This window comes from Panthera tigris, chromosome B2, assembly GCF_018350195.1.
Source record: "Panthera tigris isolate Pti1 chromosome B2, P.tigris_Pti1_mat1.1, whole genome shotgun sequence".
Lineage (NCBI taxonomy): Eukaryota > Metazoa > Chordata > Mammalia > Carnivora > Felidae > Panthera > Panthera tigris.
Window position 1 is genome coordinate 117,646,757 of NC_056664.1, and position 26,253 is coordinate 117,673,009.

The 26,253-nt window shown below is 38.8% G+C and overlaps 1 protein-coding gene across 6 annotated transcripts in view; it reads left to right on the forward strand.

Moving 5' to 3' along the window:
* AKAP7 (A-kinase anchoring protein 7) overlaps positions 1-26,253 on the forward strand; it is a 158,840-nt gene that overhangs the window by 63,949 nt on the left and 68,638 nt on the right. For all 6 annotated transcript variants that reach the window (XM_042987153.1, XM_042987155.1, XM_042987156.1 and 3 more), the window contains exon 7: positions 23,628-23,775. In XM_042987153.1, coding sequence (XP_042843087.1) covers positions 23,628-23,775 — 148 coding nt within the window. The remainder of the gene's footprint in view (positions 1-23,627; positions 23,776-26,253) is intronic.

The window sequence follows — 26,253 nt, forward strand, 5'->3', positions numbered from 1 at the left end:
GTTAATTGGCACTTCCTTGTAGCAACTTTTCACAGAGTTAGACAGTGAGAGAACTTTAGAATGAAAGAAATGGTCTCCTTTGAAATTGTTAGCTACAAATGTCACTTAGACTGGTTTGTTTTGAGTGCAGGATTTGATATGCAGAAAGCATGGGCAAAGAAGTGGTTATCGGACCGTAAGATGATGAGGCTGGGTGGGAGAAGCAGGGAGGAGAATACAGGTCAGTCATCAGTAGAGATGGCAATGGGAAGTGGAAAAGGAGCGTATGGATGATGGTGGCACAATTAAGGGGGAAAACCCAGTCCCTGATTCAATATACAGGACCAGTTGTAGTACAGAATTTCTACGCTAGGTTGGCTGAATCCCATCCTTCCTCTGCCAGGATCTTCTGCCGTTGTCTTTCCTCACCTACTGCCATTATTTACTCTTATGTATCTAGCAGGTAGCACATTTTCTCAGGATTTTGTTAAGTGGCTGGTATAATGTAGCTGCCACTGACTTTCCTGGTTCTGCACAATGATGTGCCTTTATAAACCATTTCAAAACTCAGGAGTGCTAGACTGTTCCTTCTCAAGGGAGTCTCTATAATAAATTTGGAACAGCACAAGTTTTCTTGTGTTACCTTTGTTGTTTAGCTCTGGACAAATCTTATAGTCTTTCTTGACCTTTGCTGACTCATAGAGTTACAATGCAACTCATTAGCCTTAATGGTTCTTGACTCCTGTGCTATTCTGAAATGTCTATATAGTAAGCATTTTGCCCAAAGAGGTGAATTTGGCTTCAAATAGAGATGTTTTTGTTTTGTTTTGTTTTTTTAAAACCTCAGATAGATTTTCTTATATGCATGGAGGGAGGCTTTCTCCTAGCAGAAAGGAGAAAGTTCTTTAAGTGTAGGAAGGTGGTGGCAATTTAGATATGGATCTCCCCATTTCTCCTCTTGGAACCATACAGAACAATAAAGATGATGGGAAAAATATCATGAACTGCATCTTCAGTGAAAGAGAAATCTGTAAAAAGCAACAGATGTGCAAATATGTCCAGAAGCAACTGGAACTAGTGGGGTTTTCATGAGAAGTTGCTTCAGGTGGGGGAGATGGTAGAGGGAGAGGCAGGCCTATGGGTGACGGATCTCAGAAATGATCAGCAAATGTTCACTCCCAGAGGGTGAGGGCTCCACTGTAAGAAGGCATAGAAGATGTGGAAGGGGGCCCAGAGGAGGTGACTCTCAGGAAGAGTCGCCTTCCAAAGGTGGGGGTTGGGGGGAGTCCCTCCAGCAGCAGCCAAGGAGCTCAGGGCTGGCAGCAGGGAGGCGGGCAGGCCCATCCTCACAATAGTCCATCCCTGTCTCAGAAGAGGAGGAAGCCCTGAGCACGGGAGCCTGCAAAACTGCCCTGCCACTCCCGTCACCTTGTCCCTGAAAGACTGCAAGACTGCAGCTGCAGGGATCAGCAAGCCTTTGTCATTCCAGACAAAAGCTTGTCTTAAAATGTCCAGGGAATACTACGTGGCAATGAGAAAGAATGAAATATGGCCTTTTGTAGCCACATGGATGGAACTGGAGAGTGTTATGCTAAGTGAAATAAGTCATACAGAGAAAGACAGATACCATATGGTTTCACTCTTATGTGGATCCTGAGAAACTTAACAGAAGACCATGGGGGAGGGGAAGGAAAAAAAAAAAAAGTTAGGGAGGGACCCAAACCTAAGAGACTCTTAACTGAGAACAAACTGAGGGTTGGTGCGGGGTCGGAGGGAGGGGAGGGTGGGTGATAGGTATTGAGGAGGGCACCTGTTGGGATGAGCACTGGGTGTCATATGGAAACCAGCTTGACAATTTCATATTTAAAACAAAAATGTCCTTGGTACAAGGTAAAGCAGATTTCTTCAGTAACCGATTCCTGAATCTCCCAATGCCAAATGACTTAATTACTCGTGAGTTTTAGTTGGTTTTGAATTTCTTTGTACATCAGGTGCACTTAGACCTAACGCTCATGTAGAATTCTTAGAATTTTCTTAATTAAAAATCAGTAAATAAACAAAACAGCAACACACCTCTTTTTTTTCATGGTTTTTTAAAACTAAAAATTCAGTGAAATCTACTGAGATGGAATTAGAATTTCTTCTGAGATATTCTAGGTGCCATTAGTCAACTGTGTCATCTAGAGTGTGTCCAAGAGCACTATTTATAGCAAATGACTTCATTTATGTTTCTGATGGCATTTTTCAACTTCATGCTGTTGTGTTGTCTCTTTCCATATATTGAAAAAAACCCCTAAATAAGTTTGCAATTATTTAACAACTGAAAATGATACCTACACAGGTAAACTGAATGTTCATTAGAAACTGTTTAGCACTTTATACATCTTTAAGGTTGAAACATAGAGAAAATTACAGACAGAAAGCTGAATTATTTGAAGGAAGGATTCTAGGAATTGACTAATGTCAGAGTAATAAATGATATACCTGATTGATCCTAATTCTGTTAAAGATTTTGAAAACGTTGAGAACTCTAGAAGAAATGACACAGTCAACCTAGTTTTAAGTCTGTGCAAAGTGGAATGGAGATTTGAAGGAAGTATTTCCATGAACATTTCTTGAAATTGTTCTCTCAGAATATCCCCCAGGGTTTTATGTGAGGCAACGATTCTGTCTTGAAGTCAATGTTAGAAGTGAGGGGTTAAATACAGTTAATCTGATTCCTTATTCCACCACTTCTTAGGATTTTTAAACTGGCAACATTTATTGTGAAGCTCAAGAGCTTACAGCAACAAAGCGTTGTTTTCTGCTCAGAAACATGGGTCAGGTGTGGCTCTACTCCACGGCGTCTTTACAGAGGACCTTGGCTGGGCAGCCTCCGTGTAGGACCTTGCTGGTCTTTTGGCAGAAGGAAACAGGAGACGCCAAATCATAGGCTGATTTTTATTAAAAAAAAATTTTTTTTAATGTTTATTCTTTAGAGAGAGACAGACAGAGACAGAGAGAGACAGAGCATGAGCAGGGGAGGGACAGAGTGAGAGAGGGACACAGAATCCAAAGCAGGCTCCAGGCTCCGAGCTGTCAGCACAGAGCCTGATGCGGGGCTCGAACTCACGAGCTGTGAGATCATGACCTGAGCCAAAGTCGGATGAGCCACCCAGGCACCCCATAGGCCAATTTTTAAAGCCCAGAAGTGACGCACATCATTTCTGCTCATATCTTATTGGCCAAAGCAAGTCACATGATCCCTTCTGAGTTCAACAAAGCAGGATGTATAATGTACATTCAGGAAAGGACACCACAAGGAGGGGCAGTGAATATCAGCATTGTTTCCCAAATGTACTTGACTAGCAAGTTGTTTTTTTTTTTTTTCATTGGCCGTCTTGTGACACTTGTGTTTGGCAGAACATGGGTTTAGGAAATGTTGGTCTTGATAATTTAGGCCTAAATGATATTTTCGCTTCGAACATCCAGATTCAGTGGGCATTTTTACTTATTTTCTTGCATTTGTATTCATAGACAAAGTTCTGATTTAATTATAATTTAAGAAACAGAGTTTTAGAACTGGTATTAAAATATGCAATAACAAAGTATTCAAGGTAATTAGAATTGCATGGGTTTAGCTTCACTACATTAAAATATAAATGTTCTGTCTATCTCAACTATTACTGTTAGTGTTGGAAAAAAACCTTTTATTTTATTTAAAAATTTTTTTGTACTATTTATTTTTAAATTTATATCTAAGTTAGCATATAGTGGAATAATGATTTCAGGAGTAGAATCCAGTGATTCATCCTCTACATATAACACCCAGTGTTCATCCCAACAAGTGTCTTCCTTAATGCCCCTTGCCCATTTAGCCCATCCCCCCCACCACAACCCCTCCAGCAACCCTCAGTTTGTTCTCTATATTTAAAAGTCTCTTATTTTTGTCCTCCTCCCTGTTTTTATATTATTTTTGCTTCCCTTCCCCTATTTTCATCTGTTTTGTATCTTAAATTCCACATATGAATGAAGTCATATGATATTTATCTTTCTCTGACTAATTTCGCCTAGCATAATACAGTGTAGTTCCATCCATGTTGTTGCAAATGGCAAGATTTCATTCTTTTTGATTGCCGAGTAATACTCCATTGTATATATATACCACATCCTCTTTATCCATTCATCTATTGATGGACACTTGGGTTCCTTCCATACTTTGGCTATTGTTGATAGCACTGCTATAAACATTGGGGTGTATGTGCTCCTTTGAAACAGCACACCTGTATCGTTTGGATAAATACCTAGTAGTTTAATTGCTGGGTCATCGGGTAGTTCTATTTTTAATTTTTTGAGGAACCTCCATACAGTTTTCCACAGTGGCTGCACCCGTTTGCATTGCCCCCAGCAGTGCAAAAGAGATTCTCTTCCTTCACATCCTTGCCAACATCTGTTGTTCCCTTAGTTGCTGATTTTAGCTATTCTGACTGCTGTGACTGGTGGTATCTCATTGTGGTTTTGATTTATATTTCTTTGATAATGAGTGATGTTGAGCATTTTTTTCACGTGTCTGTTAGCCATCTGGATGTCTTCTTTGGAGAAATGTCCATTCATGTCTTTTGCCTATTTCTTCACTTGATTATTTGTTTTTTGGGTGTTGAGTTTGATAAGTTCTTTATAGATTTTGGATAGTCACCCTTTATCTGATATGTCATTTGCAAATATCTTCTCCCATTCCATCGATTGCCTTTTAGTTTTTCTGATTATTTCCTTCACCGTGCAGAAACTTTTTATCTTGATGAGATCCCAGTGGTTCATTTTTTCATTTGTTTCTCTTGCCTCTGAAGTCAATGTTGAATAAGGAGTTGCTATGGCTGAGGTCAAAGAGGGTTTTGCCTGTTTTTTCCTCTAGGATTTTGATGGCTTCCTGTCTTACATTTAGGTCTTTCACCCATTTTGAGTTTATTTTTGTGTATGGTGTAAGAAAGTGGTCCAGGTTCATTCTTCTGCATGTCGCTGTCCAGTTTTGCCAGCACCATTTGCTGAAGAGACTGTCTTTATTCCACTGAATATTCTTTCCTGCTTTGTCAAATATTAGCTGGCCATATTTTTGTGGGTCCGTTTCTGGGTTCTCTATTGTGTTCCACTGATCTGTGTGTCTGTTTTGTGATCTGTGTGTTGTGTGTCTTGATGATTACAGCTTTATAATACATTTTGAAGTCCGGGATTGTGATGCTTCCAGCTTTGTTTTTCTTTTTCAGGATTGCTTTGGCAATTCGGGGTCTTTTGTGGTTCCATACAAATTTTAGGATTGTGTGTTCTAGCTCTGTGAAGAATGCTGGTGTTATTTTGATAGGGATTGCACTGAATATGTAGATTGCTTTGGGTAGTATTGACATTTTAACAATATTTGTTCTTCCAATCCGTGAGTATGGAATATTTTTCCATTTTTTTGTGTCTTCTTCAGTTTCTTTCATAAACTTTCTATAGTTTTCATCATATAGATTTTTCACCTCTTTGGTTAGGTTCATTCCTAGGTATTTTATGGTTTTTGGTACAATTTTAAATGGATTGATTCCTTGATTTCCCTTTCTGCTACTTCATTATTGGTGTATAGGAATGCAACTGATTTCTGTGCATTGATTTTATATCCTGTGAATTTGCTGAATTCATGGATCAGTTCTAGGAGTTTTTTGGTAGAATATTCTGGGTTTTCCATATAGAGTATCATGTCATCTGCAAAGAGTGAAAGTTTGACTTCTCCTTGCTGATTTGGATGCCTTTTATTTCTTTGTATTGTCTGATGGCTGAGGCTAAGACTTCAATACTAAGTTGAATAACAGTGGTGAGAGTGGACATCACTGTCATGTTCCTGATCGTAGGGGAAAAGCTCAGTTTTTCCTCATTAAGGATTATATTAGTGGTGGGTCTTTTGTATATGGCTTTTATGATCTTAAGGCATGATGCTTCCATTCCTACTTTCTTGAGGGTATTTATCAAGAAAGGATGCTGTATTTTATCAAATGCTTTCTCTGCATCTATTGAGAGGATCATATGGTTCTTGTTCTTTCTTTTATTAATGTGGTGTACCACATTGATTTGCAGATACTGAGCCAGCCCTGCATCCCAGGTATAAATCCCACTTGATTGTGGCGAATAATTCTTTTAATGATTGTTGAATCTGTTTGGTTAGTATTTTGTTGAGAATTTTTGTATCTATGTTCATCAGGGAAATTGGTCTATAGTTCTTATTTTTTGTGGGGTCTTTGTCTGGTTTTGGAATCAAGGTAATGCTGGCCTCATAGAATGAGTTTGGAAGTTTTCCTTCCACTTGTATTTTCTGAAACAGCTTCAAAAGAATAGGTGTTAACTCTTCTTTAAATGTTTGGTAGAATTACCCTAGAAAGCCATTTGGCCCTGGACTCTTGTTTTTTGAGAGATTTTTGGTTACTAATTCAATTTCTTTACTGGTTATGGGCCTATTCAAATTTTCTATTTCTTCTTGTTTCAGTTTTGGTAGTTTATATGTTTCTAGGAATTTGTCCATTTCTTCCAGATTGCCCAATTTATTGGCATATAATTGCTTATAAATTTCTGCAGTATTGGTTGTGATTTCTCCTCTCTATTTGGGTCCTTTCCTTTTTCTTCTTGATCAAACTGGCTATGGGTTTATCAATTTTGTCATTTATTTCAAAGAACCAGCTCCTGGTTTCATGTATCTGTTCTACTGTTTGTTTGATTTCAATAGCATTGATTTCTGCTCTAATTTTTTTTATTTCTTATCTTCTGCTGGTTTGGGGTTTTATTTGCTGTTCTTTTTCCAGCTCTTTAAGGTGTAAGGTTAGGTTGTATATCTGAGACCTTTCTTCCTTCTTTGGAAGGCCTGGATTGCTATAGACTTCCTTCTTATGACTGCCTTTGCTGCATCCCAGAGGTTTTGGGATGTGGTATTATCATTTTCATTGGCTTCCATGTATTTTTTAACTGCCTCTTTAATTTCTTGGCTAACCCATTCATTCTTTAGTAGGATGTTATTTAATCTCCAAGTATTTGTTGTCTTTCCAACTTTTTTTCTTGTGGTTGATTTCGAGACCATAGGGCTGTGGTCTGAAAATATGCACGGTGTGATCTTGATCTTTTTGTACTTGTTGAGGGCTGATTTGTGTCCTAGTATGTGGTTTATTCTGGAGAATGTTCCATGTGCACTGGAGAAGAATGTGTATTCTGCTGCTTTAGGATGAAATGTTCCGAATATATCTGTTAAGTCCATCGGGTCCAGTGTGTCACTCAAAGCCATTGTTTCCTTTTTGATTTTCTGCTTAGATGATCTGTCCATTGCTATAAGTGGGGTGTTGAAGTCCCCTGCTATTATGGTATTATTATTAATGAGTTTATTTATGTTTTTAATAGATTTATATATGTGGCTTCTCTCATGTTGGGGGCACAAATGTTTATAATTGTTAGCTATTTGGTGGATAGATCCCTTAATTATGATATAATACCCTTCTCCATCTCTTGTTGCAGTCTTTATTTTAAAATCTAGATTGTCTGATATAAGAATGGCTACTCCAGCTTTCTTTTGGTGACCATTAGCAGGATAGATGATTCTCTATCCCCTTACTTTCAATCTGTCTTTAGGTCTAAATGGGGCTTTTGTAAACAGCATATAAGATCTTGTTTTCTTATCCATTCTGTTACTCCCTGTATTTTTATTGGAGCATTTAGTCCATTGGCCTTTAGAATGAGTACTGAAAGATGAATTTATTGTATTCTGTTCCTTGTAGAATTGGATTTTCTGGTAGTGTTCTCTGGTCCTTTCTAGTTTTTGTTGCTTTTGGTCTTTTTTGTTTTGTTTCATCTTTTCTCCCCACAGAGAATGCCCCCCCGCCTTAAACTTTCTTGCAGGGCTGGTTTGGTTGTCATGAACTCCTTTAGTTTTTGTTTGGGAAACTCTTTATCTCTCCTTCTATTTTGAATGACAACCTTGCTGGTTGGCTGCATATTTTTCTGATTCAGCATGTTGAATATATCCTGCTGATCCTTCTGGCCTGCCACATTTCTGTTGATAGATCTGCTGCAAAATTTATCTGTCTTCCCTCACAGGTTAAGGACTTTTTTCCCCTTGCTCCTTTCGTAATTCTTGTCAGTGTATTTTGTGAATTTGACTATGATATGCCTTGTTGATGGTCAGTTTTTGTTGAACCTAATGGGAATACTCTGTGCTTCTTGGATTTTGGTGTCTGTGCCTTTCCCCAGGTTAGAAAAGTTTTCTGATCTGATTTGCTTACATAAACCTTCTGTCCCTTTTTCTCTGTCTTCATCTTTTGGGACTCTTATGATTCGGATATTATTCTTTTTTAATGGATCACTGAGTGCTCTAATTCTTATATTGTGCCTTAGTTTCCCTCATTTTTTCTGCTTCATAACTCTCCATAATTTTGCCTTCTATATTGCTGATTCACTGCTCTGTTTTGTCCATCCTTGCCGCTGTGGCATCCATTTGAGATTGCATCTCAGTATAGCATTTTTAATTCATCCTGACTAGATTTTACTTCTTTTATCTCCACAGAAAGGGAGTTTATGCTTTTTCCAACCCCAGCTAGTATTCTTATTATCATGATTCTAAATTCTAGTTCAGAAATCTTGCTTATATCTGTGTTGATTAAGTCCATGTCATTTTTTCCTGCTCTTTCTTTTGGGGTGAATTCCTTCATTTCATCATTTTGGAGGAAGACAAAGAATTAATAAAATTAAAAACAACACAAGCAATCAAATAAAGGAATCTAGATCCTTGGTGTTTTTGGTCTGATTGTTGAGAGAAGCTTGTAGAATAGAGAAAAAAGGGAAAGAAAAGAAAAGAAAAAAAAAGTAAGAAAACATTTAAAATTTAAGAAATGTATACAATAAAATAGAATAAAATGAAATGAAGAAAGTAAAATACAATTAAAAATTACAATAAAAAATATAGTAAAAAAATAAAAAATCATAAAAACAGAAAATAAAAACAACTTTTTCCTCTTTTTGTATCCAAGAATAAGAAAAGAAAAAGAAAGGGGCCCCTGGGTGGCTAAGTCACTTAAACCTCCGACTTTGGCTCAGGTCATGATCTCGTGGTTTGTGAGTTTGAGCCCTGTGTAGGGCTCTGTGCTGACAGCTCAGAACCTGGAGCCTGCTTTGGATTCTGTGCCTCCCTCTCTGCTCCTCCTCTGTTCCCTCTCTTTTCCTCTCTCTCTCAAAAATAAACATTAAAAAAAATTTTTAAAAAGAAAAAAAATGGATAGACCAGTGAACAGAATGAAACCCAAATGAATTACATCCAGTTTCCCCTAGAAGTCAGACTATGAAGCACTTTATAGTCTGTAAACCAATCAGGAGTGTTGTTCCTCTAGGGCTTGGTTGGCCCAGTTGGATGAGGTTTGGTGTAATTGTTCTATTCTCCACTAGGTGGCGCTGCTTAGCTTACTGGTGTAGATCAGTGTGGCATGTGTGTGAAGGGATAAGTGGAAATGGCATCACCCAGCCTCCCAGTCTCTAGCACCAGAACTCTGTGCTCTCACCCACCGGCAATCAAACACCCTTCCTTTGTCTCTGGCTTCCTTCCACTCCCCACTTCTGCACTATCTGTGTCTAAGCCGTCAGCCTGCCAGGTGGCACCTCCCTCTGAATTTTATTCCAGATGGGGCTGCGTTTCCAAACCCCTCACTTCTGAGGGCCCTGTGGCTTGGACCCACTCAGACCTTCTGGTGGGGAGGGGGAGTGGGTCTCACCCAGTAATGGCCAGGTGCTGGATTGTCCCCAGGAACATTTGTCCAATCACACTGCCAAGGCTCAGAGACTGTTACTGACTGCTGGCTTGCCCCAGAATAAGTTCATGCGATTGGGTGGCAGTTCAGGGATTATGGTAAATCACAACACACAACTGGCTCCCAGGTTTCACCGCACCCTGGCATCTTCATTCCAATACCAGCAATCATGTTCTCTGGGGTCCACTGGAACCTTTGCCTGTGGGGAGGCTGTAGGGCCTCTACCAAATGCCCTCATAGCAGGGGAACCCCATGAAGCCCATGGACCCCTTGAATCTCACTGCCTGCTCCTGGGGATTCATCCTTCCTGCCAGAGCACTGTCAGGTATTGAGCTGCGAAATTTCCGACTCTGGTCTCCCCTGTTTATAGAGTCCTAATGGTATTGAAACACTCTCCTTTCTCCCTTTCTTGATCAGTCGCCTGTGGATGTTTCTACTCTTTCTCTTTCCAGCTGCTTTTGGGGGGAGTCCTTTTCTTATATGCTCCCCCCTTTCTCTGTCATCTCTCCTAAAAACAGCTCCCTGCCCCTCTGTGGCTTCTCTCTCTCAGTTCACCTCTCTGCACCACATACCTACTGAGTCCTGTGGCACAAATCATGCAGATTGTTGTGTTAATCCTCAGATCAATTTTCTAGGTGTGCAAAATGGTTTGGTGCTGATCTAGCTGCATTTCAGGGATGAGAGATGCAGAGAACTTCCATGATGCTCTGCCATCTTGGTCCTAGAAATTTCTTTTTTAACAAGTCTTTTTTAGACATTTTGAAACCTCTATGAATTTCATTATCCTAGTTAAGGACAGAATGGAGCATAATGATCTTGTATGAAACTGGCAAACCCCACAGTGGATTGATTATAGTGGATAGCAAAACAGGACATACGATCCAGAAAACCTTAACTTTATTTGAAAATAGTGTTGGTACAGAATTTAGTTTGTTTAGTTATAGGAGCTAATTCCTTACCCACTTGACTAGTCACATAAAAGCAAACCAGCTAGTATTTGTATGGTAATAAGATTTTCTCTACTACTAGAGAGTGATCATCTACCTGTGTTAATTAGAATTAACTGCGTAGGGGCGCCTGGGTGGCTCAGTCGGTTGAGTGTCTGACTTTGGCTTGTGTCATGATCTCGCGGTCTGTGGGTTCAAGCCCCGCGTTGGGCTCTGTGCTGACAGCTCAGAGTCTGGAGCCTGCTTCAGACATGTGTCTCCCTCTCTCTCTCTCTGCCCCTCCCCTGCTCATGCTGTCTCTCTCTCTCTCAAAAATAAACATTAAAAAAATTAAAAAAAAAAGAATTAACTACACAATAAAAGAAGGTAAAGCTATAATTTTTCTAGGGAGCCCCATTTAGATTTGAGGGGAAACTAAGGTTGCAATCCAGAACTGTAACTAGTTTCTATTGGAATTATACTTCTGTTCCTAAATATGAACTGATTATTTTTGGCCATTCATTAGAATATTATTCTTTCAAGGAAAGGTAACTTAAAAACAGAGCAGTACTAGTTTGAATTACTAAATTGCTCGGTTGACTCTCTATTGGTTACTCCAATAAGTTAAAGAAAAAACTTTTTTTATTACTGGACTCTTTGCCAGGGACAGACTTCACATTATGTGTAGTTGAAGACCTAACAAAACTTGCTCGTATCACCTACGGGACTAGCCACCCTTGACTACAGGAACTCCAGCTTAGTTTCTGCAGTAAGTGTTCTTTCTCTAAAACCTACCTGGTGACAACATTTTTAATTGTTGCCAGAATTTGTGATACCATTTTGGAGACCCATCTTTAGGGCCTTTGAAGTACAACTGTAACTGTGCCCTGCCCTTAAGCAGTGACCAGAGTATGAAAGTACTTCTCCCTCTTTAGCTCTTGCCTCCCCCACAGATGAATTTGATTATATAATAATTTGTTACATAACTTTATTTAGACCAGAACATTTCTTTCACAGTAATTTCATGTTTGGCCTCCAGTACTACTGTGAGATCTTACTGAGCTGTTAGCTGGGAGAATGTTCTGACTCCCTCTGGTGGTCCTGCGCTTTTAGCCACATCCCTCCTTATTCATACGCATTCCATTTTTCATGATTTGGTCGTCTTGTATTCTTACTTCTCCCCGTCCCTGACCTACCCTGATAATCAGAAAATGGTAGACAGAGTACTTTGTACTCTTGGACTTCTAGCACAAACATTGCTAGGATTTAATTCCGTGAAGTTAAGTGTGTGTGTGTGTGTGTGTGTGTGTGTGTGTGTGTGTGTTGGGAGGGAAGTGGTCACCTGTGAAAAAACTGAATGCATATGGAAATCATGTCAGATATCCGTCTCAGTGGGTTGTAACCTTCTATCACACATATCCCCTTCTATCACACATATCCCTAATGGCAGGTGCCAAAATTGTAATCCCTGCTGGTAGAGATATGTGTGATAGAAAGAGGTAGATATTTGATAGGTAGGGTGGATATGGAAGGGATGGTGTTGGATTTGGGCAGTCTAGCTTTCCTGAGGCCCATCCCACTGTGATAGACCAGGTATAGCAAAAGAAGAATAGGCCAGTTCATTTAATTTTTTGCATACTACTATGCTAAGATGGAAATCCCTTGTTTCTTAACTTTTCCATTAAAATCTTTTCCCCTACCAAACCTACTGCTTATTTTACTAATCTAGAAGTGCTTCCTGAAATTGTGAAAATATACTTATTTAAAAATTTTCTAAAAGAGAAAGTTGTGTGAAAATTAACTGGCTAATTTGTTTATCTCTGTACTTTTTTGGAAGCAATATGTCATCTCATATTCATAGATACATACTGATACCGAGTCCATTGGGGAAACTATGTAATCCCTGTAATTCTGTATTTTAAGAGTGTACCATGGGGAGATTTCACGTTAAATGTGATTAAGTTTGAAATGAGGACAAAAGAAAGATTCCAGTTGTATATTATGTATAAAATTATTTTGCATGGCAATGTGTATCATATTAAAAAAGAAAATCATTGGATACATTTCTTGCTCTATCTGGAGAGAAACATTAATTTTGGAATTGGTTTAAGAGGCGCACATGATTCCCAAGTTATATCTTTAATGACTGTTTCATATGTAACTATTGCTTTTTTTCTTAAAAAAATTTTTTTTTGATGTTCATTTATTTCTGAGAGAGAGAGAGACAGAGTGTGAGCAGGGGAGGGGAAAAGAGACGGAGACACAGAATCCGAAGCAGGCTCCAGGCTCCGAGCTGTCAGCACAGAGCCCAACGTGGGGCTCGAACCCACAAACCGTGAGATCATGACCTGAGCCAGTCAGATACTTAACCAACTGAGCCACCCAGGCGCCCCTGTAAATATTGCTTTTTTTCTACCAAACTCTTTTATCTTATATGATATACAGGGAATGTTTCCAACCAAGTAAAGTGGAAAGGCCTGTATCATTGAGCACCTTTCTTCCTTGTTCCATTTCCTAACCTATAGCACACTCAGTGTAAATCTTAGTGTTACTTCTTTCCTGGTCCTTCACTCAGTTCTCATAACATTCCCTTGTTGGGACACCTTCCCCTGTTAGGGTCTTCTGTCCTATGTAGAGTGCAGAGAATATGCCTGGGAAGTTGAAAGAAATGAGTAAAGTGCTCTATTGAGAATGATGAGGGAGGAGTAAGGAAGAATGTTGAGGGGAGGAAAATCAAGGAAATTGATAAGTTTATAAGAAAATGGGAGAATAACAAGTACTAGATGCATAGGAGCATGATGAATTATAAAAACACTCTATGTCTCTCTTGCTTAACATGACAAGGCTATGGGTGGCTCATTTAAGCAAATGACTCTTGATTTTGGCTCAGGTCATGATCTCATGGTCATGGGGTCAAGCCCTGCATCGGGCTCTGTGCTAACAGTATGGAGCCTGCTTGGGATTTTCTCTCCCTCTCTCTCTGCCCCTTCCCTGCTCTCTCTCTCACTCAAAAAAAAAAAAACAAAAAACAAAAAAACCCACAAGGTTAAAATTAGTGATGTCTGTGGATGCATTTAAAATATTTCGTCAAATATATGGCCCCGTCTACACTCTCTAGGTATTTAACTTTCATTTGGATCATACCTGTGGCTACAGTTAGGTCTGAAATTCTGTCTATAGATATCTAACCAATTGAGGTGAATGTTTTTTGACCTTTAGGTTATAAAAGCAGAACATGTTCAACCACAATAGAAATATGTTGCAGTATATAAGCTGGTGTTATAGACAAGTTAAAATTATTAGGATTTTTCTGTGAACTTGTTTCTGAATGATCTTCTGCAGAACAGCTTTACTCTCCTGTTTCATTGTTGAGACCCTGGGAAGTTTTTACACCTATTTGCTGGCATTACGTCATGTTGGGAAAGGTTGATTAGAAGGGAAAGCTATCGATTGAAGGAGGAAAACATTTTAGATTAAGTTGTGAGTGAATAGACCACATATGGCGAGATATTTTGATGTGGGGATATTTTATGTTTTATCTTTAGTTTATGGAAATAAATGGCTAAGTTGGTGAATTTGGGAGAACATGTTGTTATTTGTTCCAAACAGCAAAATATTAGGAAAACAGATGTGATAGGGAGGAGTAGGCTGCAGCCTGTTTGCGTCTGAGTGACCACAAAACTGTGATGAGCCAAGAACACAGCTGGGGTTGGATCTCGGGGAATTGAGAATCCAAGTGAGACTGAACTGTGTAGGAAGCAGTCTTGGATGCCTCACTGACCAGGTTCTTTCTTTGTTCCAGTGTAATGAAAAAAGCCAAGGCAAATATAATAGTTACATGGACAAACAGCGTATGCTCTCTCATGCTATCCTCAAGAAAACTTAAGGAGGAACTGGGAAGAGTTTTGCTAAGTAGACAAAGAATGAACCTATATGGCAGCAGACTGTTGTAAATAGAAGTGCTATAAGGGCGCCTGGGCGGCTCAGTTACATATTTGACTTTGGCTCAGGTCATGATCTCATGGTTTGTGAGTTCGAGCCCCACATCAGACTCTCCACCTGCTCTCAGTGCAGAGCCCCCTTCAGATCCTCTGTCTTCCTTTCTCTCTGCCCCTACTACTTGCTTTCTCTCTCTCTTTCTCAAAAATAATAAGGATGAAAAAAATAAAAATAAAGGTGTTGTAGTTTTCCATTGAGCTAGTGACCTTGAGAATGCCCTGGATATCATCAAAATGTTACCTCTCTAGTTAATATGTCATTAGTATAAATGAACTAAATACAGGTGGAAGCCATGTTTCTTCTTCTCTCTGACGGCAGCACTTCACGGAAAGAAACTGCAGGAAGCAATACAGCTCATATTTTCTTGGTGATTTTGTAAAGTGGCTTGCGGTATTAGGAGTCACACATCATCTTTACTATGTGGTGGCTTTCCTTGCCACTTGATACCCCTAAAGAGCATTCAGCTGCTCTCAAAGTGTTAGGATAGGTAGAAGGAGGTGTCAACAGTAGATTAAAAACATAGAATTCTAGCAGCTGTATTTCTACTTATTACTTGCTGAAAGGTATTATAAATATTAGATACAGTGCTAGAGTGAAGAGTTTCTGTTTCTTTTTAAAAATTTTTTTAATGTTTATTTATTTTTGGGAGAGAGAGAGAGACACACACAGAGTGTGAGTAGGGGAGGGGCAGAGAGAGAGGGAGACACAGAATCTGAAGCAGGCTCCAGGCTCTGAGCTGTCAGCACAGAGCCCGACGCGGGGCTTGAACTCACGGACCGCGAGATCATGACCTGAGCCGAAGTCGGCCGCTTAACCGACTGAGCCACCCAGGCGCCCCAAAAGTTTCTGTTTCTTTCCCTAAAGCCTTAAGATTAAACAACGCAGTCGTGCTCAACACAAATTTATAAATAGAGGGATTGAAGAGAAGACCTATCTAAAAACCCCATGGTAAAGTAATAGATGCTCTATCATAAAATAAAATGAAGAATTGAGAAATGGGGATGTCTGGGTGGCCCAGCTGGTTGAGCGTCCAGCTCTTGACTTCAGCTCAGGTGATGATCTCATGGTTGTGGGATTTAGCCCCATGTCCACGCTGAGTGTGGAGCCTGCCTGAGATTCTCCCTCTCTGTTTCTAGCAATCTCCTCTCTCTCTCTCTCTCTCTCTCTCTCTCTCTCTCTCTCTCTTTAAAATTAAAAAAAAAAATTTAAAATAATTGAGAAATACTGTATATTCAAAGAGATGGTTTGTAAAATGCAGACAATCTCCACCAATATTTTACTCCATTATTTGGGTATTAACAGTAGAAGAAGAGCTCTTTTTATAAAGATTATTTGGATAATTTTTTGCATGTCTAAGTAACATCTATGAATTATTTCTCTTTTCCCTCTATGAAATTCATTTGTTATGGACATATAATTATCACTTGACTTATTAATATTAATGCAGCATGTTAAAAGCAGGTATTTTTAGAATGCTAGAGATTCCCAAATTTTCACATTGGTTTTAGAAATATGGTAGTATATTATATATGATTATATATTAAGGATGATTAATACTATTAGAATTTTAATATTTTAAAGGAAATAGTGATGAGCTTGAATGTTATCATTCTATTCTTTTCAATTTGTCTCTGCTCTCTGCTTATTTTGACTGTGAATCCACACTCTGCCTCTTAGTAGCTATGTGTCCTTTGGTAAGTGACCTAATTTCTCTGTGATTCACTTTCCTTCTCTGGGGATAATAACAGTACCAATCTTACAGGGCTATTGTGATTACTAAGTGAGTTAATAAAAGGTTTTAGAACAGTGCCCGTACATAGTATGTGAGTATGTACATATATACGTACCTGTGTAAGTTTTCTCTTACTGTTGTTATACAGATAGATGATAGAGCATCATTTTGTTTGTTGTTTGTTTAAGATTGGCTCGAAACAATAAGCAAAGTACCATTGTCTTTTCTATTTTCCATCACTCTTGCTTTTTCACCTCTAAAGCTAATGGCAGGCATGAGGCAGGGTATCGGGGCCTCACCCAGGCAGCAAACGGACATGCTTGGGCAGGGGGACAAAGGTAGAGCCCAGCGCCAACAGATGGTCCAGAGGGGCAGAAGAGGGGACGGGGAGGCTGCCAGGCAGTTCTCACCCAGGGTGCCGGCGCTGGATCCGAAATCACCATGCTAATCTAAGCCCATTAGCTGGTGTGGTGAGGTGCCTTTGCCTGCTTGCATCCCTGTCAGGAACGGGCTCGGATGGAACTGAGCCTGAACGGGAAGGTCCTCCCTTACCCGGGCCGAGAGGGGCTGCGGGAGGCTGTGGCTCACAAGAAGGTAATTGAAGGGTCTGTATCAGGAGGAAGGTGGAAATGAGACAGTGGAAATAATGAAAAGTGTAGTTATGCCAAGAGATGAAGGAAGGAGTCGTTAAGAATTATAAAGTAAGATCTGCCTCAGAGAAATCCCATGTCAATATACACATTCTCTCTATAACTTTGAATTGCCAATATGTAACTTTTCATTAGGAGCAGTGACCATTAAAAAATATTTTAGTTTTTTAACTAATGCCGTACTACTACAGACATGTAAACTTTTCCCAGTTATGAAAATGAGTATAAAAGATTGCCATTCTTCTTTGACCATCAAATCCCCAAAATGATAAACCAGTTTGGTTTGGCTTTTAATTTACATTCTGAATTTTGGTTTCAGGTCATTATCACATGAAACATACATTTCTTTATAGCTACTGCATAACAGGAATAAAGTATTAGAAAACACAGCAGAGCTCCAGGAATATCAGCAGGACACATCATTTCTTCATCTGATATACAGCCTATTTATGTTTTCATCATGGAAGTCGTGATTAGCGTAAGATAACAAGTCTCGATAAGAAATTATCTGCTATCGTAAAAAAAATCTTAACCTTTTTAATGAAGCTGGTATTCCATTGTTCTTCTGATCACAATAACCTTCTTACAGAAATTAAATTTTATCTTTCAGAACCTTAGAATGATTTTCATATTCAGATTGTGAACTAAAGTGAATTTTCATATTTCATGGCTGTCTTTACTTCTATATCGAAATAAAGTTGGGTGCATAGTAACATCAGTCTGAGGCCTCTTTGGCACATATTAAATTAGACACATCATTTAGCTAAATGTAAGTGATATCGTTGGTGAGTGCTTCCCGAGTAAATAGGTTACATTATTTAGCAGATGCCGCCTTGGATGATTCTAAAAATACTCATCATGGTCTCAGTGGCATTTTTCCCGTATTGGCTCTTTGGGTGCCAATTGCAATCGAGAATGAAGTTCTGAGGAATTCACGGTATAGCGTATCAAAGGTTATCAAGTGGCTTTGAACGTCACTGATAATTCTCCCTAAACCGTGCCTGAAACTAGGCTAAAGGAAAGTAAAACTTTAGTCCTTTCTAATGCTTAATTAAGATAGTCTTGAAAAGTTTTTCTGTTTGATGTTTCTTGCTACTAATTTATTGTTTCAGTCTTCTATCTTGTATTTGACTTCCTTCAGTGTTATGTTGTATAATTGATATGCCACTTATATTAGGTAAAATGATAAATGTGAAGCCCTTGAAAATATCTCCTGTGCCTGCTAGGTTCAAGGCAAATATAAGATTCAGGTGTAGCATTAGACAGTCACCAAGCCTATCCACCATTGCAGGGTTGCAACTCCCTTGGCATGGTCTTGTTGAAGATACCCTACACGTTGTTTCTCTCCAGTTGAAATAATCCCAACTCTCTTGGCCTTTACAGGTCAAATTTTTCTGGCTTTAACCATTTTTATAATTTTCTTTGAGCTCTCCTGATGTGATATACTTCCACCAATCCTTAAATGACAAGGTACCTTGGAAAGGGCCTGGCCTATGAAGAAGGGAAACAGGGAATAATGGGGGGGGGGGCGTCTAAAACCTAAAAATAATGCTAACCCAGACTTCTTAGCTTTGAACTAGAACCTTTCAGGGTGATATCTCTGGGACTGTTTTGGCCACCCAGTGGATCCATTCAGAAAATAGGAACCTTTTTAGCCTTACCCTGACTGATATTCAACTTTGATATACTCATTTATTTTCTTAGAATGATTGTCCTTTATTTTATTATGGAAAAAAACACCACCTGCTGCAGCTGTGGGGAGAGCAATTCAGATACATTTTACTAGAGAAGATGTATATTGCTATGGGGAAAAGTGCCTGAAAAAAAAAAAGAAATATATTGCCAAAAATTCTCTAGAGAACAAAGACCATGTTAATATTATATATCAGACAAAGCAGATTCTTACCTGTTTCTAGATTCTTTATTATTAAAGATGCTTTCTGTTCAGGGCATATAATTTCAGTGCCTCCTAAGGCATGCATTTTGAACCACAGTTCTCTCTATAAATTATGAGTTAAAGAATTAATTCCATTCCACTTTCTAGTAAAAATTCATTCCTTGAAGACTCATGTTGGAAGTCATCTGTGAAGAACTGCAAAAATAATCGGTTCTTACTTTTTTGCTAAAATTAAATTAATTAGCTTAACGATGTTTCTAATGTTTCCCTTATTTCTTACTTAAAAAAAAAATAATGGGGGCGCCTGGGTGGCTCAGTCGGTTGAGCGTCCGACTTCGGCTCAGGTCATTGTCTCACAGCCTGTGGGTTCAAGCCCCGCATCAGGCTCTGTGCCGACAGCTTGGAGCCTGGAGCCTGCTTTGGATTCTGTGTCTCCCTCTTTCTCTGACCCTCCCCTGTTCATGCTCTCTCTCTGTCTCAAAAATAAATAAATGTTAAAAAAAAATTAAAAAAAAAATGATATCTTACAAAACTGAAATGGAGATTATGGTGGCTAGCCAGTGCTGGCCTTGGTCCTTGAAAACTGAAGTTCCTTTTTTTTCCTAAGTTATGACTGGTCACCTTCTGCCTGGCCTAAGGGGATGACACCAGCCTGCCTTGCCTTCCCGCTCCCAACCAGCACCCATGCACAAGTGAAAAAGCATTTAAAAGACAAGTAAGCACGGTCAGTTTCCATTTACTCAGAACCTTTAAGAACTTTTTCTGCAACCTTACCTCTATTGAAGTTATTCCTCTAAGTTCACTAATGACAATATATAAGAGTGTTGTATATATTTAATAGCATTTGTCGTGTAAATATGATAGCATTTACTCTATTTCCCTGTTTTAAACATTTTAGAAGTTCACTTATTTAGTCCATATAACACTTTGATGTAGGTTCACTTGTTAACCTCATTTTATCGTTGAGGAAACCGAGGCCAAACCACATCTTGAAAAGTAGCAGAGCTCGTTTGAACTCCCGCATTTCGATTGCCCCTCAGTACCATGTGCTGCTTTCTCAGGGCCCCCTACCCACCAAACCAAAAGAAGTCCACTTGGTTTCACTCTTACTGAATTTAGAATGAGCAGCATTTGATGCTGTCAGCTGCCCTTCTTTTGAAACTCTATCCTCTGAATTTGTGACAATTACGATTTTTTTCACTTCGGTGTTTTTGTTTTTGTTTTTAATTCCTATCAAAGTTAGCTAGTATATAGTGCGATAACGATTTCAGGAGTAGAATCCAGTGATTCATCCCCTACATATAACAGCCAGTGCTCATCGCAACAAGTGTCCTCCTTAATGCCCCTACCCATTTAGCCCATCCCCCCCCCACAACCCCTCCAGCACCCCTCAGTTTGTTCTCTGTATTTAAGAGTCTCTTATGTTTTGTCCCCCTCCTTGTTTTTATATTATTTTTGCTTCCCTTCCCTTATGTTCATCTGTTTTGTCTCTTAAATTCCACATATGAGTGAAGTCATATGACATTTGTGACAATTATTTATTAAGCACTGTTCCGTGACAAGCAATGTGCTAGGCACTGGGGACATTTCAGTGAATGAAAGTCAGACAAAAGTCTTTGTCTTTGGGGAACATACATTCTAATGGGGAGAGATAGATAATGACAGACCGTGAAAAATGAACACAGTAAAGTAAATTACACAGTATGGTAGGAGGTGGTAGGTGCTGCGGAAGAACGTACATAGATATTTATGAGGAGAGAAACGTCGAAAGGATTTGGGAGTGCAAATTAAAGAGTGTGGTCAGGTAAAATTCTGTTAAGAAAATAAAATTTGAAGGGCACCTGGTTAAGCATGGGACTCTTGATTTTGGCTCAGGTCATGATCTCAGGGTTGTAAGACTGAACCCTGGATCAGGCTCTGTGCTGAGCATGAGCCTACTTAAGATTCCACTGCCCGCCCCCCACCCCGCCCCGCCTCTCTTTCTTCCTGTCTCTGTGCATGTGCACTCTCTCTTTCAGATAAAAAGAAAGATAGAAAGAAACAAACAAACAAAGGAAGAAACAAAGACACAAAGAAAGAAAGAAAAAATTGGATGGCAGGCAGTCTCCCAGGATGGCAGGATGGGAGACTTGCCATGAGGATATCTAGAGGAAGAACATAGCCAGGAGAGGAAGCAGGAAGGGGGATGAGCAGGAGACACGGCCTAGAAATTACTGAGAGGGCAGAGCAGGAACTTGTGGGCTGTTCTGGGGAAGTTGGCTCTACTTTTGAGAAAAGTGGGGACCTCTGGAGAATTTTCAGCAGAGGAGTGACCTGATGTGATGTATGTTTTGATAGGATCACTCTGGCTGTAGAGGAGGCAAGGGTGAGAAAACAGCAGGCTATCAGGATAATCCGGGTGAAAGACAGGACCAAGGTAGCAAGGCAGTAGTGAGAATTAGTCACGTGTTGAAGGGAGAGCCAACAAGATTGGATTGGAGGCAACACTGAAAGAAAGAGGCAAATTCAGGGTGACCCCAGGGCTTTCCGCCTTCAGCTAGAACATTTACTATTAACGGAGGTAGGAAAGTCTGTGAGTGGAGCAGTTAGGAAAGGGCAGCAGCTCAGCTTGGATACAGAACAAGAACATAGATCAACAAAAACATGTTAAATATAATATTAAAAATTAAGGGCAATTTAAATGTCTAACAATAAATAGTTGGATGGATAAATTAGTGATGCCCCCATATAGTGGAGTACTGTGGCAACAAAAATATTAAAAATATCTTGTACATCTGTATATTACTTATTGACATACTAACTGGGAAAAAAAGCTGATTGCCAAATAGTACTCATGGCTCAACCACGTTCCTATAAAAAAGAAAAAAAAGTACTTTGTTTTGCACAGGAGAAATAAAATACATAACAAAATTGTAGTAGTTTCAGTGTGGGGTGATTTCATTTTAATTTTTTGTTTTTATATTTTTTGAAATGTTTGTCATAATTTTTTTGTGAATAAAAAGGGAAAATATGTATTCTAACTGTAATTTAATAAGATTTATATAAATATAATCTGAATATTATATATATATATATATATATATACGTATATATATATATGCATAGAAAAAGACTTGAAGGGTATACCCACACTGTTAATGTGTTGGAAAGGACATGAATTATTTTTCTTCTCTTTCCGATTTTTTGTATTTTCTAATTTTTAAACAGATGACAAGTATTGCCAGGGTAAAATTTTTTTAAGTTATAAATTAAAAGGAAAAATTCACACATAGCCAGTCAACTTGACCTGGAAAGTATTGTACCTTCATCTTGTGGACTGTGTTTTGGGACTGTGAGGCTGGCTGCAGGACCATTGCAAAGGAAGGGGAGAGGGAGACGTTCCTTCTCTTGTTTGGCAGAACTACACAGGTAGCAAGGGCTTCCACTGTGAGTTCACCAACCAGCCTTCTTCTTGATACGAAAGGCACTGAGAATAAGGAGAGGCAGGTAGAGAACAACTTGGAAGGTCCGATGACTTCCTCTTCCAATTCAAATAACCTTTGTCTTCAAATGGTTCTTTTAAAAAAATATGTATTTATTTTGGGGGGCAGGCAGAGAGAGAGAGAGAGAGAGAGAGAGAGAGAGAGAGAGAGGAAGAGAGAGAATCCCAAGTAGGCTCCATGCTGAGTGTACAGCCTGACACAGGGCTCGATCGAACAATCCTGAGCTGAAATTGAGTCGGATTTAACTGAGCCACTCCGGTGCCCCTGTTTTAAAATGATTCTTACAGGGGCGCCTGGGTGGTTCAGTCGGTTAAGCGTCCGACTTCGGCTCAGGTCACGATCTCGCGGTCCGTGAGTTCGAGCCCCGCGTCGGGCTCTGTGCTGACAGCTCAGAGCCTGGAGCCTGTTTCAGATTCTGTGTCTCCCGCTCTCTCTGACCCTCTCCCATTCATGCTTTGTCTCTCTCTGTCTCAAAAATAAATAAACGTTAAAAAAATTATTTTTTTAATGATTCTTACATAAGGAGTTTAAAAATTGCATTCATCTGGTGTGCCTGGGTGGCTCAGTCGTTTAAGTGTCTGACTTCGGCTCAGGTCATGATCTCACAGTTCATGGGTTCGAACCCTATGTCGGGCTCTGTGCAGACAGCCCAGAGCCTGGAGTCTGCTTCAGATTCTGTCTCCCTCTCTCTCTGCCCCTCCCCCACTCTCACTCTGTCTCTGTGTCTCTCAAAAATAAACGTTTAAAAAATAAAAAAATTGTATTCATCTTATTAAGACATTTTATACACTATAAAATGTTAAAATTTGTATCACTTTTAAAAATTTATCCATTTCTCTGTTGTTGAAGACAATTACTCTTTTTTTTATACCTCAAATTTCAACTTGATATACTTTATTATTTCAGAAGCTTAAAGCCTGTGAAGTTCTGAATGCTGCCAATTTTAAACCCAACATTCTTCAATGATTTTTTTTTTTTTTTTTTTTTGCAACTCATCCTAGACAGGGAGACTTTAAAAACAACTTTAAAACCATTTTGTGGTATCCATTTTCAAATGCCAGTAGGCAGTATTGTGTACCGAAGTGTGATATCAGGTTCCAAGAAAGGGATATAAATATGAAGTAGCTGCCCTGCCTCAGTGGAATGATTGAGTGATGTGATTTTGTTTTGTCATTTCAAGGGAGTGAAAAAAATAGACCCCGAATTCTATGAAAAATTTATCAGTCACAGATTTGGAGAAGAAATGGTGCATCGCATAGATCTTTGCTCCATGCTAAAGAAAAAACAAAGTAATGGTTATTATCACTGTGAGTCTTCGATTGTGATTGGTGAGTGCCATTTAAAAATTACTTATTATCTTTAATTTTGATTTTGTTAATATTGTTTCTTTTTGGCAGATACTTAGGGCTAGTTGTATATGTTCTTTTCAGCGATGTATTTTTGTAAATATTATGTTTTGGCGATAATACATTGGAAAATTTGTAAAACATACGCATGGTTCATGTTTATCGGTCAAGATTTTAGTACCTTTGGTTTTTATACTTTTGCGCTTTAAATATAATGAAGTCTTGAAATGTTGATTCGAAATTCATTCCAGTTTAATTTTATTTCATGAATATGAAGAAAACATTTTCTCCAGTGAGGACCTGTATGAACGCACCATTCCACACAAGGCATTTTCATGTTTGCTGCTTTTAATTAGGAATAGAATATTCCAGGTCAGAACGTTTCATTCTGAGAAGATAAAGTCTAGGTGGCCTGCAAAGATTGAAAACGTGTTCTTCAATTTCTTCCCCAAAGGAAACATGTTTTGTGGGGAAACAGATTCACACATGAATACTTCTCTCATCTTATCAGGGAGATGGCATGTGATTAAGACAGACTCATACACAATTACGTTTCCAAGTGAAAAGTGTATAAACCAAATGAAGATTTTTTTTTTTTTTTTAAGCCAGAGCAGGGCTGTTCTGCAGTGTGAATGTATTCAAAGGAATTTGTTCACATGTGATTCACATGTGCTATTTCAAATCCAGGCATCATTCTTATAAAATGGTGAACTTCAAGACAACCTGATTTGTATACTTTTGAAGTAACATGAAAATATTCAAAGAAGATAAATACCCATATCTAAATATTTCAAGGTCTTCAACCAAGATAATTTCTCTCCACATCAGCTTGAAGAAAACCCATGGACGTATACATCCTGAAAGAATCTTAATACTGAAGTCTTTTTAATGCATTAAGGAAATGTTCCAGAGACACAATTTTATTTCCAAATTCTCACTAGATATCTTCAGAGCGGTCGTCATCTTATCTTCCAAAGATCTTAGCTATCTTAAACAGAAGATATTCAATATGTCGTTTGAATTTATGTTCTGAAACATTTCAAGTCGATTTTTAAGGAAGACTTTTGTGTTTTCAGGAGTTTTGCTGGAGTGCTGTCTTCCATGAAGTTTTGATGAGGGCTAAACATTTCCTTTTAAGTTCATTGCAAATGGCAAATGTACAATTTTCTTGTGGAACACAGATTTTGGCTAGCTTGCCATATCTTCTCTGTGATTACTTTAGGCCAACCTTGAAGGAGAGCTCAGTGCTTCATTGCCTCTCCCACTCCCATTTAAAAAGCAAACAAAACCCCCTGAGCAATCTGTAGAATTTCCTGAAGATACTGTGGGATTGGCCTGTATCACTGACATTGCCATTAGACAGCTGTGTTCAGCTCATCCCAAATCACAATACATCAACCATTGAATTTTTTATTTTATTGCTCTTTTCAGCTTAGTCTTCAAAACTCCCCTTATTCCAGGCAATATCTCTAGATTCTCCCCTCAGGCTTCTTTATCTCTCATCTTTTTCTAACTCAAAGCTGTTTAGCTTCTTTTAAGCTCCACCAATCTTGTATCCCCATACTGATCATTTAACATTTATTTTAAAAAATGGATTTTGCCTATTACAAATACTCTACCTTTTCCGTCACATTTTGTGATACCAAAAGGAACTTTAAAATTATATCTGCCTCGATGAGGCTCCTGGGTGGCTCAGTCTGTTAAGCGTCTGACTCTTGGTTTCGGCTCAGGTCATGATCTCACAGTTTGAGTTCGAGCCCTGCTTTGGGCTCTGCGCTGACAGTGTGGAGCCTGCTTGGGATTCTCTCTCTCTCTGTGTCTCTCTCTGCCCCTCCCCTGCTCACACACTCTCTCTCTCTCTCTCTCAAAATAAATAAACTAAAAAAAAGATTTTAAAATAATATCTGCATCTAGTATAATAATTATTGTGTTATAATTAATACACACTAGAATTCCTTTATTTGCTATGGCTAGTTATTGATTTTCTCAATCTTAATTTTATCTGAGTTTTGTAATAGTATTTAGGAGGACTCAGGATACTTTCTTTGTGAGTTTCATTTCTTGATCAGATTTAACTGACTTCTTTTTGATTTGATCCTGACTCAAATTTAAAGCCTGTTTCCTGTACCTTGAACCAATATTTTATTGTATGCATTTATAGAATGGGACAGATTTACATTCTTAACATATTTTGCATTCAGAATTTCTAGGGTAAGAAGTTGGGTTCAAAGACTCGGAATTTTTTATAAAACTTTGTATGTAGGTACATAAGTGAATTTCTCTAGGGAGGGAATTCTTCAGATTGGCATATTTCCTATGTCTTAATTTGGTAATAAGGCATTCTTGGAGAGTACTAGATTCCAAGTCATGGATTTTCTTTTCAGCTGTCTCAATTATGCCATTTAGGGTATCTTATCATTATTATTTAAAAAATATCAATGACTATATGCTTCATTTCTA